The sequence below is a fragment of the Schistocerca piceifrons genome, chromosome 11 (genome assembly GCF_021461385.2).
Source record: "Schistocerca piceifrons isolate TAMUIC-IGC-003096 chromosome 11, iqSchPice1.1, whole genome shotgun sequence".
NCBI classification, from domain to species: Eukaryota; Metazoa; Arthropoda; class Insecta; order Orthoptera; family Acrididae; genus Schistocerca; species Schistocerca piceifrons.
In genome coordinates this window covers 102,567,918-102,587,877 of record NC_060148.1, presented here as the reverse complement: position 1 = coordinate 102,587,877, position 19,960 = coordinate 102,567,918, and the positions used below count along the sequence as shown (strand labels likewise).

General features: G+C 40.7%; 1 protein-coding gene across 1 annotated transcript in view; it reads right to left on the bottom strand.

Annotated features, from left to right (window-relative positions):
• Positions 1 to 983: 983 nt before the first annotated feature.
• LOC124720429 overlaps positions 984 to 19,960 on the bottom strand; it is a 130,384-nt gene continuing 111,407 nt past the window's right edge. The window contains exon 6 of the mRNA XM_047245778.1: positions 984 to 1,113. Coding sequence (XP_047101734.1) covers positions 1,091 to 1,113 — 23 coding nt within the window. The 3' untranslated portion in view covers positions 984 to 1,090. The remainder of the gene's footprint in view (positions 1,114 to 19,960) is intronic.

Here is a 19,960-nt window from a genome sequence, read left to right as displayed (position 1 = left end):
GCCTCCATGAAAAACACGACCACACCATAACACCACAGCCTCTGAATTTTACTGTTGGCACTACTCACGCTGGCAGATGACGTTCACCGGGCATTCGCCATACCCTCACCCTTCCATCCGATCGCCACATTGTGTACCGTGATTCGTCACTCCACACAACGTTTTTCCAATGTTCAGTAGTCCAATGTTTACGCTCCTTACACCAAGTGAGGCGTCGTTTGGCATTTACCGGCGTGATGTGTGGCTTATGAGCAGGCGCTCCACCGCGAAATCTAAGTTTACTCAGCTCCCGCCTGTCACGGTACTTGCAGTGCATCCTGATGCAGTTTGGAGTTCCTGTGTGATGGTCTGGATGGACGTCTGCCTATTACACAGTACGATCCTCTTCAACTGTCGGAGGTCTCTGTCAGTCAGCAGACGAGATCGGCCTGTACGCTTTTGTGCTGTACGTGTCCCTTGACGTTTCCACTTCACTATTACATCGGAAACAGTGGACCTACAGATCTTTAGAAGTGCGGAAATCTCGCGTACAGACGTATGACACAAGTGGCACCCAATAACCAGACCACATTCAAAGTCCGTGAGTTCCGCAGAGCGCCCCATTCTGCTCTCTCACGATGTCTAATGACTACTGAGATCGCTGATATGGAGTACCTGGCAGTAGGTGGCAGCACAATGCATATGTGAAAAACAATGCAATATGGAAAATGTATGTTTTTGTGGGTGTTCGGATACTTTTGATGACATAGTGTATCGTCCAATGTTTGGAAACAAAGAGATCTTATAAACCTCTCAGAATCTTTTTCAATGCGTATATACACCTTCATAAACACACTGTAAACTGCGTGATGGGTATATCAATTATATTAAATTTTACAAATCTTTCTGGTGTTTGGAATCCGTAGGACATTTTATGGACTGTGAATTTAAACATCGTGGCTTGTGGGATTGGAGCAGCACAGAAAACAGTGGAGACTATCAACTTTTATTTATTATAAAGCGAATACACTGTAGTTCCTTACTTCAGCTGTACATAAGATGCTACGCTAGGCCACTATCCGTGCACAACCATTGCTGAAGTACCTGCTGATCACCCTCGGCCCCATGCAGAACCTGTAAACAACGTAAGCACCAGCATTTACAACGACGAATATGTAGCAACTTTTCCCTTAATAAAACAACGGATATTGGTATGGATTTTGAAAGTCAAAACTGTAAAGTTCGGGCACATGTGTTGTTACTACCAAAAAAATTCTGTACCAGAGAATTAAACGACATTGAGGTCGCATCCATGATCACATCCATTTGAGTCTCCGCCATGGCATCCAGATTCAACTTGTGAAGTAACGGGCGAGTTGCGGCGCCCTGGAAATATTCTATGGTCGGAGTTGGCGCGGCCGCACAGGATGCTCGTCAAATCCGCGGCCCGGCAGCAGCCACGTGGTCCCAGACGTTAGCTTAGCTACCGCGTATGGTTCACAACGGCCGGTCCAGCCGCGTGGCTGGGAATTTCTTGGTGACGCTCTGCGCCGGGAGGGCCAAACATGGCGGACTTCGTGAAACCTTAATGGCAGACATCTCACAGTTCGTACAGAAATTAATAGTAGCCAGATGAATTATGATACGTCAAAAAGAAACATGTACATTACTATTATTTGCAAGTCGATTCTGATGGTGTGATCGGATTTTCAATATCTTTATTAGTTTACAGTTTAGTACTGACCGTAAATTATACACGTAACACCCAGCAACGAATTTCCAAAATATAAATGCTTCTTCCGAATTTGTCGATCGCCATGTCTTTAGAATGGTATGAGTGTAAACCTACATTGGTATGATTTACAGGCGTGTAACTTGAATAGTACATGAGTTATTGGAGGTCAAAGTGACCGATTACTATCGATCGCGTCAGGCCATAAGTACACCACAGTTACACAAATAAACGGTATCAGCATGCGTATAAATATATTTATTCATCTATGTCTTTGTTTATATCCGATATATACTATTCATGAAGAAGTTGCTTAAATATTTACTGTGGTTTAGAAAGCACAGAGACATTAGGCTACTGGCCTACCTTTTGTTGCTATTACTTTGATATATGTTTATTTAATTTGTTTATGTATCTAATAATGTGTGTTAGAGCGTGTTTATGGTCCAGCCGTAGGAGTATTTATTTAATTTCAAGTATTTAAATGTAAATCCAGTATTTCGCATGTGCTTAAATATGCCCTTTCACCGTAATCCTAATCTTGAACCTTTCTTTTATTTCCATCATTCTTCTTTGATATACAGTTGGGATGAAAGACTACATCCATGTCTTACACCCTTTTAATCCAAGCACTCCGTTCTTGGTCGTCGGCTCTTATTATTCCCTCTTGGCACTTGGCGCTGTTGTATATTACCCTTCTCTCCCGCCGGTCCTAGGTGCTTCAGTCCGGAACCGCGCTGCTGCTACGGTCGCAGATTAGAATCCTGCCTCGGGCATAGATGTGTGTGATGTCCTTAGGTTAGTTAGGTTTAAGTGGTTCTAAGTCTAGGGGACTGATGACATCCGATGTTAAGTCCCATAATGCTTAGAGCAGTTTGAACCTTCTCTCATTTTCCTGAGAATTTCGAACATCTTACATCCGTATCGACAAATCCTACGAAAATATCTTGATTTTTCTTTAGTCTTGCTTCCATTATCAACCGCAACGTCAAAATTGCCTCTCTGGTGCCTTTACCTTTCCTAAAGCCAAACTGATTGTCATCTAACACATTCTCAATTTTCTTTTCCATTCTCCTGCATGTTATTCTTGCCAGCAACATAGGATGCATGAGCTGTCAAAATGATTGTGCTACAATTCTCATATATGCTAGCTCTTGCATTTTGCGAAATTGTGTGAGTCATATTTTTCCAAACTGGGAAGGGGCAGTTGAGCTTGAGAATGTGATTAAATAACCGACGAAATGTTAACAGTGTAGGAGTTTGAGTGTAGAATGTCAGAAGTCTGAATGTGGTAGGGACGTTGGAAAGTCTAAAATTACAAATGCAAAGGCTCAGTCTAGACGTAGTGGAGGTCAATGAAGTGAGATGGAGAGAAGATGTCTCCTGGTCAGACGAATGAAGGCTAATATTAACACTAGCATAAAATTGTGTAGGCAGAAAGTGAGCTACTGTGCGCAGTGTGCGCAGTTGAATGCTGGGATCTATCGGAATTACGTTTTCGTGGAGATACATTGAGTCTCGAGGATAGAAGCCGAGACAATGAATTAAAATTCATGCCACGGCTGGGACTTGAACCGCGGTTTCCCACATGAGGTACGGGCAGTATTTCTCAGTTATATACAAAGCTGGGGTGCTACTTCAATATCGGAGAGCCTCAGCAATACTGACGACTTAAGGAAGGGAAAATTAAAATGGACTGAAGTTTGTGTTAGGGAGGGCATTGAACTATGGTTAACTGTGCACCTGGAGTAGCCACCATCGACGTGAGTAACACATCTGCATAGTAAGCTGGAGATCTGGATTCAAGTCCCGGCTTTAGCAAAAATTTTAATTCATTACTTCAGCTTCTGTCTTTATCAGTGGTAGGAGTTTCACAACAGGCTCGATACTAATAGAACATCAGCAACAGTTATTAGGGTATACATGCTAACATCACATGCAGAAGATGAAGATAGAGAAAGAGTAAATGAAAATATTGAATAGGTAATGCAGTGTGTAAACGCGCTCAAAATATGATAATTAAGGGCGACTGAGAAGCAAGAGGAGCCGTAGAAATATAAGAGAGATTGACGGGAAGATGTTGGTTCAGTAGTAGGAATGAGACTCTAGAAAGACTAATTGAATTCTGCAATAGATTTCAGATAATAATATCTGGAACACTGTTCAAAAATAACGAGCGGATATTCTTGGAAAATACCCAGACGCACAGATGACACAGCATTTCGAAATCAGATACTGGATTGCAAGATGTACCGAGGAGCTGATGTAGACTTAGAACACAAATCCGTAAGGATGAAGAGTAGTCTGACTTTACGAGAATCGTCCAGAAGATCCAACGAGGAAAAAAGTGGAATACTGAACCAATGACTAGTGATTAGATACGACTGAAGGACTCTAAGGTTGCAAATATTTCGATAATGAATACCAGAATAAGCCGTTCAGTTGAAGAGGAACTGATAAAGGTACAAGGAAGGTAATACTAGGAAATCTCGAGTGACAGAAGAAATACTACAGCAGATCGATGAATGAAAGAAAGAAAGAATATAAACACTCAGGAAATGACAGGAATACAGCAGTGAAAGTCACTTGGTAATGAAATAAGCAGGAAATGCATGGATACCACGACGAAGTGGATGCATGAGAAATGGAAAGAAGTCGAAAAAGAACTTGTCGTCGAAAAGACTGATTCATCATACAAACGCAGATGGAATTAAAAGGAAAGGCGTCAACACTAACACGGCAGGAAGAATTCCACGGTGAAATGCCGAGGAGTTAGCGGACAGGTGGAAATACTACGTAAAGGCTCCTGTGCTGAAGTGGACATGTCTCATGATGTGATAGAAAAAATGGAAGTCGATGTGGAACACGTGAACCCATCTTCTCTAGAACCTGTGGTCTAGGGGCAGCGACTTTGACTAGTAGTCAAAACGTCTTCGATTACTTGTTCAAATCCAGCTGCTATATAAATTTCGCTTAGAAATCATCAGCAAAGTTGGCCGAAGACTTTCGGCACAACAAGTCACCTTGACTCAGCCAATGGCCTTGTCATAACTGACGGAGTAGCGGACAGAGATTCAGGGCACTCGCTTGCCCATTGGGTGGGAAAATGCCCCAAAAAGGCGGAACCATTGGCGATGATCAACAGCATGAGGAATCAGAAAGCAATGGAAACCACTGGGCAAAAGACGCATGATGTATATTTGCAGGACATGTGACTTTTAACTGCAAAAGTCTCATCATGACCTCTCCATTGGCGCCAAGATTCTGAACTAGTCCGCCGATCGGAACCTGTGGGAGGGAACTGCCAAGGGGTAGGTCACCATAAGGAAAAAAAAAAGATATAATCAACGAACGAGTAACATCGTTCGAGTTGAGGAGAGGAATGTAAGAACTCTGAATGGGTCACAGGGATGAAACGGAATGAAGGTAAGGATTTCTGGTCAGGTGAACACATGATAATAGAACAACAGCAGAATACTGTGTAAAGGGAGAAGGATTATGCGTAAATAGGAAAATAGGGCAGGAAGTGAGCTACTGTGAACTGTTCGGTGATAGGGTAGTTCTCATCCGTTTTGACAGCAAATCAGTATCGACAGCGATAGTTTTTGTATAAATACCGATGTCGCAATCGAAAAATCAGTACACAGAGGCTGTATAATTATAAGGATACTGAAGGAGTAATTCAGTATGTAAAGGGAGATGAAAATATATGAAACATAGGTGATTGGAATGTGTTTGTAGGGGAAGGAGTACAAGAAAGGTTTACTAGAGGATATAGGATAGACAGTAAGAATCAGAGAGGGGAAAGATTAATTGAGATCTGCAATAAATTTCAGACGGTGACTCTTTTCAACGTTCACAAGAGGAGGAGGTGCACCTGGAAAAGATCCAGATACATGAAAAGATTCCAGCTGTATTACATCATGGTCGGACAGAGATTCCAAAATCAAACTGGAGTCATACCCAGGAGCAGATATGGACTTATATCATAATTTAGTAACAGTGAAGAGTCGACAGAGGTTTAGGAGACTCGTACAGAAGAGTCTGAGCGGAAGGAAGTGGGATATGATACACTCAGGAGTGATGACACTCGTCTGAAGTTCGCTAAGGAGGCGGGTACTACGATAAGGAACATTACAGCAGGCAGTTCAGTTTAAGAGGAGTGGACATCTTTAAAAACGGCAATCTCACATGTTGCACAGTCAGAGAAAGGTACAGGGAAGGTAACTACGATGAATCCTTGCGTAACAGAAGAAATAATTCGATTGACAAACGAAAGGAGGAAGTACAAAACTGTTCATGGAAAGACAGGAATCCATACATACTTTAAAATGGACGTACATACATATGTATGTTCCACATACCCACCAAAAATAGTGGACCGATGTCAACCAAACTTTGCACACATACATCGTATTGCCTTGAGATAATCTCTGTAGGGCTAAGAAACACCTGCCTGTCAAAGAGATACGCGTGAAAAAGGAGTGTAGCTCGTTATGCGCGAATATCCATTCTTTATTCACCAGTATTTCAGAACGGGAACAGTTAACGACTTCGAAGAAACATGACACATAATTTCAAACCTTTCTCATACCTTGTTCAAACCTTTTCCCGCTGTAATGATGAAAGTAAAAAGTTGGTAGCTTACTACATTTTCCCTATTCACGCTGAAAAAGTGCCACCTGAATCAAGAAGTTTCAACCTAAGTAATTGTTTACTACTACCGCTATTCGCAACACACGTCCCAAATAATAAACACGCATGCTGTTGAAAGTATCTACAAAAATGTATAATTTAGGACACGCCGTTGAGGCGATATGACGTCAAATACAAAGATGAGTGACAAACTGTCGCATCATGCACGACATTTTAATTTGTTATTTTTATCCTATTAACTCTACTCGCAACACATTTCGCAGACAGTATGTACATATGTCACCGAATATAACTACAGAAATACACCGCCGAAAGAAAAAAAGAAATCGCTCCACCAAGAAACACTTGTGCGACATAAGCGAAAGTTGGTTCAAATGGCTCTCAGCACTATGGGACCCAACATCTCAGGTCATCAGTCCCCTAGACTTAGAACTACTTAAAGATAACTAACCTAAGGACATCACACGCAGCCATGCCCGAGGCAGGATTCGAACCTGCGACCGTAGCGGTCACGCGGTTCCAGGCTGTAGCGCCTATAACCGCACGGCCACCACGGCCGGGTAAACTAAAGTTGGTAGCCGTGCTTAGACATCTGAACAATGACGTCTATTCGGATTTCGGACCGAACGAGATGGCATATTGGTTAGCACACTGGACTCGCATTCGGGAGGACGACGGTTCAAAACTGCGTCCAGCCATCCTGATTCAGGTTTCCTATGATTTCCCTAAATCGCGTCAGGCAGATGCTGAGATGGTTCCTTTGAAAAAGCATGGCCAACTTCCTTCCCATCCTTCCTTAACCTGATGGGACCGATGACCTCGCTGTTTCGTCCCGTCCCCAAAATTAACCAACCAACCGGATCTCGAGCCAGTCGCATTAGAGTGGCACTAATAGCGTCACTATGAGGCTTCGAATCAAGTTTCCTTTAAATACACGCCGTGACGGTCGTGAGTGTTAGTTACCTTTGATATTGGACGTGGTGAGTAGTTGTTAGTCAAGAATGCCTTTGACAAAAAAAAAAAAAAAAAAAAAATAGGGCCGCCAGTTGAGGACCAGCACCCAACTTGTGTGTGTGCTAGACATTCTGTATCTACACCTGGAGCTGCGGTCTGTGGTGCGATTTCTTATGACTGTAGGAGCACTCTCGTGGTTATGCCGAGTACCTTGACGGCAAAACCACGTGTCAGTCTCGTGATTCGAACTGTTGTGTGGCCATTCATAAACAGCTCTCCAGGGGGTGTTTTCCAACAGGATAACGCTCGCCCAAGTAAATGTTCTATAGAGTGTCAGCATGTTTCCTTGACCTTCTTGATCGCCAGATCAGTCTCCAATCGAACATATATGGGACATCACTGGACAAGCACTCCAGCGTCATCCACAAACAGCATTAACCTTCCCTGCATTGACGGAGCAAGTGCAACACACATGGAATTCCATCCCACAAACTGACATCCAGAACCTGTGCAATACAATACATGCACGTCTGCATGCTTACATTCGACATCCTAGGGGCTTACACCAATTAATTTGCATGCCAGCGTTTCAGCATTTCACATTTACGATTGCTTTCCTCGCACCTATATCAAACTGTGATACTGCAAAGTTAATCATTTAAATATTTCATCTAAAGAAATTTATTCCCGAGATTTCATATCTCTACATTAATTATTTTGTGCTGCTGCGACTTTTTTCCCGTCGGTTCAGAAGACACGACGTCACAGACATTGAGCCGTGGGAAAATGAAAGTGCACGGCGAATTTCACTAGATACAAGTGAAATATGTCTGCATATACACGTGCAAAATTTTAAATATACGTGAAACATATTTGACTTGCATGTACGCAAGCAAAGCCATAGGTGGAAAGTTTATCCTAAAACCCTGCAACTATTGCTGTCAAATGTGATACACTTGTTAGTTACTCTCTGCATAATAAATACTGTGGCAGTGTGAGCCAGCAGCATCCTGCTGGGGTGGGTGTGATAGTGGGCCAGGAGAAGACTGGCAGACAGAGAGTGTGTGAGGAGATGGAGAAAAAAAGGGAAACAACGTAGAATGATAAGAGGAGGGAATGGACAAAGAGCGGGGGGATGAGAAGATGGAGAAAGGAAAGAGGAAGAGATTTACCTTGACAGAGGAGAGGAAGAGACAGGCAGAGAGAGGGGGTGGAGACAATGGTCAGGGGAATGGAGGAAGAGAAGATGGATTGAGGGAGGCGAGAGGAGGAAATAGAGAAAGGAAAGAGGAGGAGAAAGAGTGGATGGAGGAGCAAATGAACAGAACAGCGAGAGGGGGGATGAGGAGATGGACACGATAAGGAAAGAGGAGAAAATGGAGAGAGAGCAGAAGGAGGAGGAGATGAACAGTGAGAGAAGAGTTGGAGGAGATGGACATGGAGAAGGGAGGAGAAGATGGACAGAGCGAGGGATGGAAGTGGTTGACAGAGAAACAGGGCAGGAGGAGATGGACAAAGAGAAGTGAAGGAGGAGATAAATGGAGGGAGGTGGACATGGACACAGAGTGTAGGAGCGGATGGGCAGGAAGGACTAGCAAATGAACAGAGAGGGAAAGAGCACATAAACTGGGACAGGAGTAGCAGGAGCAGACAGAGGGTTGAGGATGAAGGAGATAGAGAGAAAGAGAGGGAGAGAGAGGGCGGGGGTAGGGGAGATGGAGAAAGAGGAACAAGGAGGAGATGGACTAATAGAAGACTGGAAAAATTCAGTTCTATTTGGTTTAATATTTTACTACGAATTTCAGACCTGTTATCTGGAAACTCTAAACAGGTCGTACATATTCATTAATCATGGTGACGTACCATGTTTTATGTTATGTATGTTAACAGCAACGACTGGTAGCATTAATGCAGAAATAAAACCGAACAGTTGAAAAACAAGAATCAATTTAAAAAAATAACATAAAATAAAGGGAGTTAACTGAAGTTCCAAGTGAACAACTTTCATCTTACATTACTAGATATATTACTGGCAGACAGAACAACTCGAGGTTTACCGACTGACTACTACACGTACTTCCAAACATATTGTTGCTACACTATTCTACAACACCCACACTGGCACTTATTTGGCTCGGCAATCCTCGAATCTGCGCATACCGATGTGGTTGACCGTAGAATTCTTTCGTTTCGTTTTTATTTTATTTTTATTTTTTCTTATTTGTTCATATATATATATATATATATATATATATATATATATATATATATATATATATATATATATGTCTCTGTTAATTAAATGTATATGTGCCTATCATTACCTATAATTAAGGAAACGCTTCTCTGACCTGTTGACACTATTTTGATACTCAGAGCGTCCACTTGATCTTATAGACCGAAAATTAGGCAGTTTCCTTTTAGATATCTGATGTGCTATCATATTGACTTTAGTCTACAAGTGTTGGTCACCTACGATTGTTTGCAGATCGCAGTCTAATTGTTTGGTGTCTCTCTCTCTACCTGAAAAAGGGGCTTCTCAGAACGACATGTTTAGACGAACCTTCCTCACCTCACTCACAGACTGGTGCGTTACCACATCCTATTCGACAATGATGTGTGGGATATGGACAGTGACCTTTTAATGGGTAGGTGCAACGTCGTGCAGTTTGAGCCTGTTCCAGGTGCTTGGGAATACACTGTAAACACGTCTTGTAGTGCTCCTAGGGTCCCAGTCAGACTGCCATTCAATTCCAGGGTCCTAAATGTCTTTTATCAGGAAGATATGTCCTTGTGATCTCGTACACACGATCATATTGCTCACTTCCGGACCAACACAGAGGTGCCCTGTAACGTACCACGACATACACGTCATGTAGTCCGAAGATCACAACTAAACCCTCTACAGGTGTAGTGCAAAAGACAGCGGCGAGCCTCAGAAGTACGCTCCGCTGAATTCGCCACAGTATTGTTTTGTAGCTGCCTAGTCCAAGGCGATGCGCCCAGACGCTGGCAGCAAAGCCCACAGTAGCTTCGTAATATGGCCACACTACGTGCAACGGTAATTTTTGGTCAGGAGTACCAGCATGGGCAACCTTATGCATGATTTTGACTGCTTTCTGAGGAACAGATCTTACGTGTTGTGGGAAGTTTCTTTTCTCGTCTAGAAGAGTGGCTAAATATCTATGACAGGTATTACGTCAAGCACCAGGGAAGGATTTCTGTCAAGAGAAAGTCTACACTAAGGAAGTATGTATGTGGTTTTATGAACGGCTAAAGTTAGTTTCTTGCTTTTGCACCAATGCTGCATCTGGACAAGCACATCATTCACTTTTTCCTCAAGTCTCGCCCTGGAGTCTGCAAGGACTACTACTAGGATGTCATTTGTGTATGTAACAATATCGTCAATAGCATCTGCCCCATATAACAGAAGTAATAGGAGTTCAGCACTAGGATTCCAGGACAGTGGACCACTTATGGACACAGTAAACATACCAAGGGGACAATATTACACGTGCCAAACAGTTTATTAACTGAATAACAGAATTTTAAAACTTCCTGGCAGATTAAAACTGTGTGCCCGACCGAGACTCGAACTTGGTAGTTCGAGTCTCGGTCGGGCACACAGTTGTAATCTGCCAGGAAGTTTCATATCAGCGCACACTCCGCTGCAGAGTGAAAATCTCATTCTGGAAACAGAATTTTAATTTATGCCTGCAGAGAGAGAACAGCACAGATAGAAATTAACAGAGATGTACAACAAGGGTGCCATCTCTCTCCCACTTTATTTAATATATATGTCGTACTGACAATACTGTTAGACAGTCGAATGATAAATTAGTCCAGGAATAAAATTAATTTCTAGAAATACACATTTACATACTGCACTCATTCCTGATGGCCAAATAATTTGCCGGCCGCTGTGGCCGAGCAGTTCTAGGCCCTTCAGTCCGGAACCGCGCTTCTGCTACGGTCGCGGATTCGAATCCTGTTTCAGACATGGATGTGTGTGATGTCCTTAGGTTAGTTAGGTTTTAGTAGTTCTAAGTCTAGGAGACTGATGACCTCAGATATTAAGTCCCATAGTGCTCAGAGGCATTTGTTAAGTCCCATAGTACTTAGAGCAATTTGAAGCAAGTAATTTACAAAAAATGGACGATTATTTACAATTTAGCCTACATCTCTCGGACTCCACAGCTTCAACATATCACAAAATACAACGTAAGTTATGACTTTTTATGGAAAATACCCAAAGTGTACTAAAATAGTGCTAAATGGAAAATCATTTGAAAAGGGAATCTCACTTTATGCTGTTAGGATATGATGCAATTATCGTAACGTTATATCCAATAAGCTAAGTAAGTTTCAAATGATACATGGCACTATACAGGTAACATTACCCAATGATAGCAAGAACAATATAAAACTAAATTCTACCGAGTAATGGCAACATCTATCCTCACACGTGGACGTGAGACTTGGAAAGTAACTAAGAAACGCCAAAGGAGGATACAGTCAGCTGAAACGAAATTTTTCAGATAGTGAAAGGATGTACTCATTGAACCCTCTGCCAGGCACTTAATTGTGAATAGCACAGTAATCACGTAGATGCAGATGTACTCTGAGAGAACAAATAAACAGTTCTCAAATGGGGACAGAATTAAATACATTTTGCACCAATGAAAGAATGAAAATGCGACGATAAAATGAAAAAGCACATTGAAAGAATAAGGCAGAAAGAATAGTTGGACATGTAATATACTTTATGCTGTAGGACAGAGATACAGGTATACCAAGGAAAAGCTGGCATCTGCGAAGGTAGAACAGGCTATAAAGTTACTGCCTGAGTTTGTAAGTAGGCTGTTTAGGTTTTTTTATTGGTAACGCCACCTCTGTATGAAAATCACTGGCTGTGCTGTGTGCAGTCTGTGGCTGCTTTGCATTGTTGTAATACTCGCCATTGTAGTGTTGGGCAGCGGCAGCTGGATGTGAACAGCGCGTAGCGTTGTGCAGTTGGAGGTGAGCCGCCAGCAGTGGTGGATGTGGGGAGAGAGATGGCGGAGTTTTGAAATTTGTCATGATCTGCTATATTTATATATGATGATATCAAGGTAAATACATTGTTTGTTCTCTATTAATATCTTTCATTTGCTAACTATCCCTATCAGTAGTTAGTGCCTTCAGTAGTTTGAATCTTTTATTTAGCTGGCAGTAGTGGCGCTCGCTGTATTGCAGTAGCTTGAGTAGCGAAGATTTTTGTGAGGTAAGTGATTTGTGAAAGGTATAGTTTACTGTTAGTCAGGGCCATTCTTTTGTAGGGAATTTTGAAAGTCAGATTGCGTTGCGCTAACAAAATATTGTGTGTCAGTTTAAGCACAGTCATGTATAATTGTTCAAATTGGACGTTACATATGGCGACCCTTAGCCGAGGATACCTCACTGGAATCTTCTGATTTTTTGTTGTAGTTTGTGTAATTAGTGTAGATTTTGTTTATTGCTAGCACGTAATTGTAGAGAAAATCTCCTTTGTAGTTGCAGACTTTCATTGTTGTACAGTAAAACAGTTGTGGCATGCATGTAGATTTGCACCAAGTATTTCGCAGCTGGAATTAACTAGATATTATTTTCAGTGCTATGTTAATGTGTTCTCTTATTTTTGATCTTCAAATTGTGTTTTTCTGTGTTGCCGTGTGAAATACTGTGACAATAATGGCGTGCGAAAAACGTAATACTAGGCTCCAAAGTAAACTGAGAAATGACAGTGAAAATGAAAGCAGTGTGTTAGCGCCACCGAGTAATTAATTAACTGATGTTCAAAATAGTAATTTGGTAATTGTGCATAGGGAAATGGAGCGGGCGGCAAACAATGGCGTGGAAAGCGAAACAATTAGTGAAGAGGGAAGCATTATCGATCGATCGGTAGGCAACAGCTCGCCTCAGGAATCCGAAATGACAGAACACAATATTGCAAATACTGTAGACTCAGGTTTTGGGTTCTCACCGTTTTCTCAAATGAGTCAAGAAACATTTTCTGCTTGTCAAAATGTGAATGTTGCCGGTGCAACTTCACTGCCGAAAAGCACTGAGGAACATGTTTCAGACACCAGTGCATTGTTATTACAATTAATGCAACAAATGGGACAAAAGCTTGAAAAGTTAGACACAATGGAACAACACCAGAGACAAACACAGCAACAGTTAGACACAGTGGAACAAAATCTCAAAAAGTTAGACACAGTGGAACAAAATCTCAAAAAGTTAGACACAGTGGAACAAAATCTCAAAAAGTTATACACAATGGAACAAAATCTTCAAAAGTTAGACACTACACTTGAACAAACACGTGAAGATTTAACCACTGAGTTACATAACATCGAATCGAAATGTCAAAAGGTCTGTAATGACGTAAAAACAGAAATTTGTGAGCATTTCCAACCTATTTTTTCGTGTCATGAAAATGTATTACAGAATCACGAAGCAGCCATAAAAGAACTGCAAACTATTGTTCATGAAAATCATGAGACCTTGCAAGCTAAAATTGACTCAGTTGCATCTACCGATTCGGTTACGCAACTTGCAAGAACTCAGGAAAACTTAAAGGACACAGTAGATACCCTGAAAATTGGTTCAGAAAGACACATGGAGGAAATAAGTACACTATCGGAGAAAGTAGCCGAACTTTCGGATCAGGTCACTAACTTATCTACAAAGGTAGATGATGATCTGAATGACACAAGACCCGTAGCCTTCACTGACACAGAAGAGTATGAACAAATTAGAAAATTCAAACAAAATCAAAATCAAATCAATACACAGTACAAAAGAGAAATCAGGGAAGTGCAAGATCAGTTGGCACAAGTAGTTCAAGAATTACGTATTTCAGAGGACACTCGCGCTCCAATACGGGAAGAGGGACATAGAAATACGGAACAACCACAAAATAATAACACAGAGCATTTCGGAAATTATGAAAGAAATTGGCAATGTGCACCGAATTTTGAGATTGAACAGCCGACACGACGTAACAATGACCGACATGCCACTCGCCGACATGATGACTTTGACTATAAGCTGTTCATTACTACACGTAAATTCAAAACATTTAAGAATTCCGGCAACGACATTCATCTACAAGCGTGGCTCCATCAATTCTCTCATTGTTTTCCTCCCAACTGGTCATTGGAGCACAGGTTAGAATTTATGTGTGGCTATTTAGAGAATGAACCAGCTGTAAGAATGCGATCGGTCATTCACGATTGTCACAGTGAAAGAGAATTTTACCATGCCTTCCTCTCAGCATATTGGTCTCAAGCTACACAAGACCGAGTAAAACATAGCATCATGATGATGAAACACTTTGAACAATCTGAATTTTCCAGTCTTGTCAAATATTTTGAAGACATGTTGCATAAGAATCAGTATCTTTCAAACCCATACAGCCCCTCAGAACTCATCCGCATTTGTTTACTCAAATTGCCTGAACATTTACGGCATATTATTTTAGCAGGACGTTGCAAAGACGACATTGAAGCCTTTGAGGGACTGTTACAAGAACTGGACATTGACAGTGACAATCGCGGAATGCGAAAACAGGAACACAACAATTACAGGTCACATCTGTCACAATTCCGTGACGACAGAAACGATAACTGGACGCGACAAGGCTATTCTCACCACACAAATCGTGACCAAAACAGACACCACCCGTATGATAATCGTTGGCAGAGTAGTAATAATTACAGGGAAAGATCACCTTTCCACGGTCGTGACTATCACAGAGACAATCAGAGAAACAGACAATTTGGGAACCAAAATAATTATTATCAAGGGAGACAGAATAACTTTAGACGCAACGGTCTAGCGCGCAGTTACGATTCAGGGAGAAATTCTCCACCACTTAACCGACAAGAAAGAAACTACAGGAACTACCGACATGACGACAGACGATGTGATCGTAACGACAGATGTGAATTGCATCAGAACTGGCCGGATTCAAACAGAGCAGGGCCTTCTCGTCACGGTGAATTTGTAGAAGTTAGGTCTCCAAATCCCAATAACGTCGCGCGCCAACAAAGAGACAATAGGCAATGACTCACACCGCTGGCAGCCACAAAATGTTCTTATGACACTAACGACGCAGCTGCCGTAGCTAGTAATTACGTAAAAATGGAAGACATTAGGGACATCTTACTCCAAGAACACGACGTAAAACATAACAACATTGCATATCCTGTGATTCACATTACAGTAAATGACGTAAAATTTATGGCAGTACTTGACTCTGGCAGTCCCATTTCAGTAATCAGTGAAACAGCCTTTAGCAAATGCAACAAATCGAACGATTGCCCCACACTTCCGTTACGTAAGATTAAATTACAAGGTGCAATCTTTGGAAAAAGTGTAGATGTATGCCAACAAACCAACTTAGAATTCTTTTGTCAAAGCCACAGCTTCTCTATGAGCTTTCTTATTGTTCCATTATTGTCGACGGAAATTATATTGGGAGTAGACTTTTTGAATGAATACAAAGCAATCTTAAACTTTCACGATGCTGAAATAAGTTGAGAGAAGGAAGGTAAGACAATAGCTTTGAAATTTGAAGATTGGCTCTCAAACCATGACGAAGAAATTAATCGGCTTTACCTCCTGTTAGACAACAGTTCGGAATTTTCGACAGAACTTGACGCCAACAATCATTCTGCAAGTACTGACAGGGATGATATCGACGGCGCATTTGACACTAATAAGTTAAATCAGAATAAAATTCAAACAATTGAGAATTGTAATGACACTGATAGGTAGGACCTTTTTGAGATTTTACAAGCACATTCCACAGTTTTTACTCACAAAACAGGAACAATCAAGGGATTTCAATACCAATTTCGTGTTCGTGAGCATACTAAATTTTGTGTTAGACCATATGTAATTCCAGCACATTATAGGGACCGTGTTAGAACAGAAATACAATCTATGCTTGACGAGGGCATTATTGAGCCTGCAGTAAGCTCATACAACAATCCATTACATGTTGTTGAGAAGAAAAATGGATCGATCAGGCTTGTCTTAGATTCGAGACAAATCAATACGATCATTATTCCTGAAACAGACAGGCCGCAAACGTTGGAAGAACTTCTTCAAAATTTTAATGGTGTAAAAGTGTTGTCTTCCATTGATCTCAGATTCAGCTTTTATCAGATCGAACTTCACCCAGAATGTAGAAAATACACAGCTTTCCTTTGTTTCGGCGTTTGTTGTCAGTTTCGGAAACTTCCCTTTGGTTTGAACGTTTCTTCAGCAGCATTCATTCGCGGGCTAAATTCCATATTACCTGAATTCTTAAAACGTCACATCACGTTATATGTAGACGATATTCTGATAGCAGAAGCCTCATGGGAACAACACAATCGCATCCTCAACAGCGTGTTACATATTTTTGCAGAATCTGGAATTACAGTTAACTTGGAAAAGTCTGAATTCGGTAGGACAAAAGTGAAGTTTTTGGGACATATTATTTCTTCTGAAGGCATTCAGCCGGATCTTGAAAAGTTTGAAGCAATCAGAGCCATTCCAGTTCCATCTACAAAAAGACAAGTCCGCAGTTTTCTAGGTCTCGTAAATTTTTACCGTCGTTTTCTGAATATGCAAATTCTTGTTACACCAAAACTTTGTTCTCTCACTGGAAAAAATACTATTTGGAACTGGGACGAACAAGCACAGTTGGAATTCAATTCTTTGAAAGAATCGCTACTTAACGCGCCAATACTAGCTCATCCAGATCTGTCACAAGATTTCTGCCTTAGCACGGATTCTTCTAAAGTCGGTCTTGGTGCCCATTTATTTCAAGAAGCCACAGAAAATGACACTACTGTTCAGAAAACCATTGCTTTTGCTAGCAGAGTGCTAACCAAATCTGAAAAAAATTATTCCGTTACTGAATTAGAAGCTTTAGCTATCGTTTGGGCATTTCACAAATTCCGTTTCTTTCTTTCTGGTAAGCATGTAAAAGTATACAGTGATCATCGTGCATTACAATTTCTTATGTCTTCAAAATTAAATCATGACAGGTTAAAACGTTGGGCATTGTTTCTGCAAGAATTCCGCTTCACAATAGTCTACATTCCCGGCAAGGAGAACATTGTTGCGGACGCACTGTCACGCGCACCGGCTGGGCTTGAGAAAAGTAACACAGAAGGCAACCTCGAGAAAAATTTCAGTATTCTTTACATTCAGAAAGTCGCCTTTGAAAACTTCATCACCACATCTTTAAAGGACATTGCTCATGAACAAGATAAAGATCCGATTTGGAACGACATCAAGAGCAAATGGCATGAAAAGACACACACACAGATTCGGCATTATTACCTGGTTAGAAACAACATACTCTTCAAACGCTGCACTGTTGATGACAAGCTATGGGTACTTTGCATTCCAGACGATTTTGTTAATAAGCTCATTTGGTACATTCATTTCAGCTACGCACATTTTGGTCCACGAAAATGTTATCATATTCTTCGAACGACTTGTTATTTTAACAATATGGAAAAGAGAATTCGAAGAGTCTTGTCTATTTGTAAACTTTGTCAAAAGGCGATACCATCTACTGTCTCCCATCGTGCTCCGCCGTTTCCTATCATTCCTTCTAAATTAAAAGAATTTGCTGCTGTTGATCTCTTGGGACCGCTTGTCAGAACATCTAATGGATTTTCGTACGTTTTAGTCGCTGTTGAACTTACTTCAAAATTTGTTTCTTTCACTCCGTTACGTAAAGCCACTGGACGGTCTGTATCCAACGCCTTTGTTAAAAATTTCTTACGTGAAGTTGGACACGTTAGCAAAGTCATTTCAGATAACGGACCTCAATTCAGATCTGCTGGTTGGTCACGTATGCTTCGGAATCATTAAATCAAACCTGTTTTTATTTCATTGTACTCACCACATTGTAACCCGTCTGAACGGATTATGAAAGAAATCAGTAAGCTTTGCAGACTTTATTGTCACAGAAAGCATCAGCATTGGGACAGATATTTACACTTATTTCAAAATGTGCTGAATGAAATGCCTCATGATTCTACTGCTTTACCACCTACTCTTGTACTAAAGAATGAAGAACCACTGAACAGAATCAGAGAGCTTGTACCTTTCCTGAATACACATAAACTTCGACACAAAGACATAATTGATTTGGCTCTTAAAAATATAAAATCTGCGGCAGACAAAAGGAGAAAACTACACGGTAAAGCAAATGCAAAGAAATTTTATATTCGTCAGAAAGTTCTCATTAAAGCTCATTCATTGTCACATAAGAAGAAACACTTGAGTCACAAATTCTTTCTAGTTTACAATGGACCTTACTGAATCCGACGTATACCACATGATAATTGCGTTGAAGTTTAAACTCTGCGTACTAGGAAGAGTAAAGGTTTACACCACATTTCACATGTAAAACCGTTTATTGAAAGATAATCTGCTTTTTAACTTTGTCTTTGCCATATAACTTTTCACTTTACATTACTAGTATGCTGTGTCAGACTTAAGAAACTGTTAACATACAACAATGTTTGAAGTTAAATATCCAGTCTAGAACCTAGGGAACATTTTTAAACAAGAAATTACGAATGCATTGTTATAGTGAACAGACGACACAGTGTTGTATTTGTACATTCTTGCTTGTTAGTTGCACGATTACGTAACGACTATCAGGCTTACATACTTAGGACACATACTGGTACTGCTAATGAGATTTTAATGCAACATTTTGGTTTACTTGGAAATACATTCTGGGTTTAAAGTACTTTCTGTGAGATACCAGATGACACAGTGGTTAGTTTATGTGACAGCTACACGATTTTATCACGACGCTACTAATGAGTGACAATATACAATGTTGCTTTTGCGGTGTTTCTGTTTTATATCTGCACAGTTTTTCTGTTTTATTCTGGAAAGTAAAACATGTTTTAGTAGTAACTTTTGTGGTATAGCTACAATGAGACTGTCTTTTCCGTAGCACAACAATACGTTACAGCACAGTAATTTCTTCATCACGGCAATAAGCGTAATAACTAAGATATCTATACGCAAAGCATTTCACTTTTGTTTATCATGAGGTAAGTACATTGACTTCTGCAGAACTTAGCTTTCAGAGGACAATAACTACGACACTTTCACAGAGATTATCTTACAGCAAGACGCACATTTAGCGCTACAGGACGTGTGTTTGAGTGATTAATTTTGTACTTAAATCATTTATTTTTAAAGATATTTGAAGGACAATGATACAAAGGTTTTCCGTAATACATTTCATTCCATTGTTGTAATCTGTAACACCTGAGGGTATAATTACATTAATCCTCAGGGGGGTGCACGCTTACTTTGTGTACCATGTGTTTGGCAAGCACAAGGAGCCCTAGCTAATATGGTATTTGCTTATACAACTTTTCACATCAGTACCATATTTCTCTAACACATAAATTACACAGCTATCTGATTATTTGACAGAGAAACAAACATTCTTTTTACTACATCAGTGACAGATGTTTACGCAATTACACAGTTGGATAACTTCACACTTATGAAACTGTATTTTGTCTGTACTTTGTAAACTGTTCATATTTTTTTGGAACCATTGTGATACTATGAGAG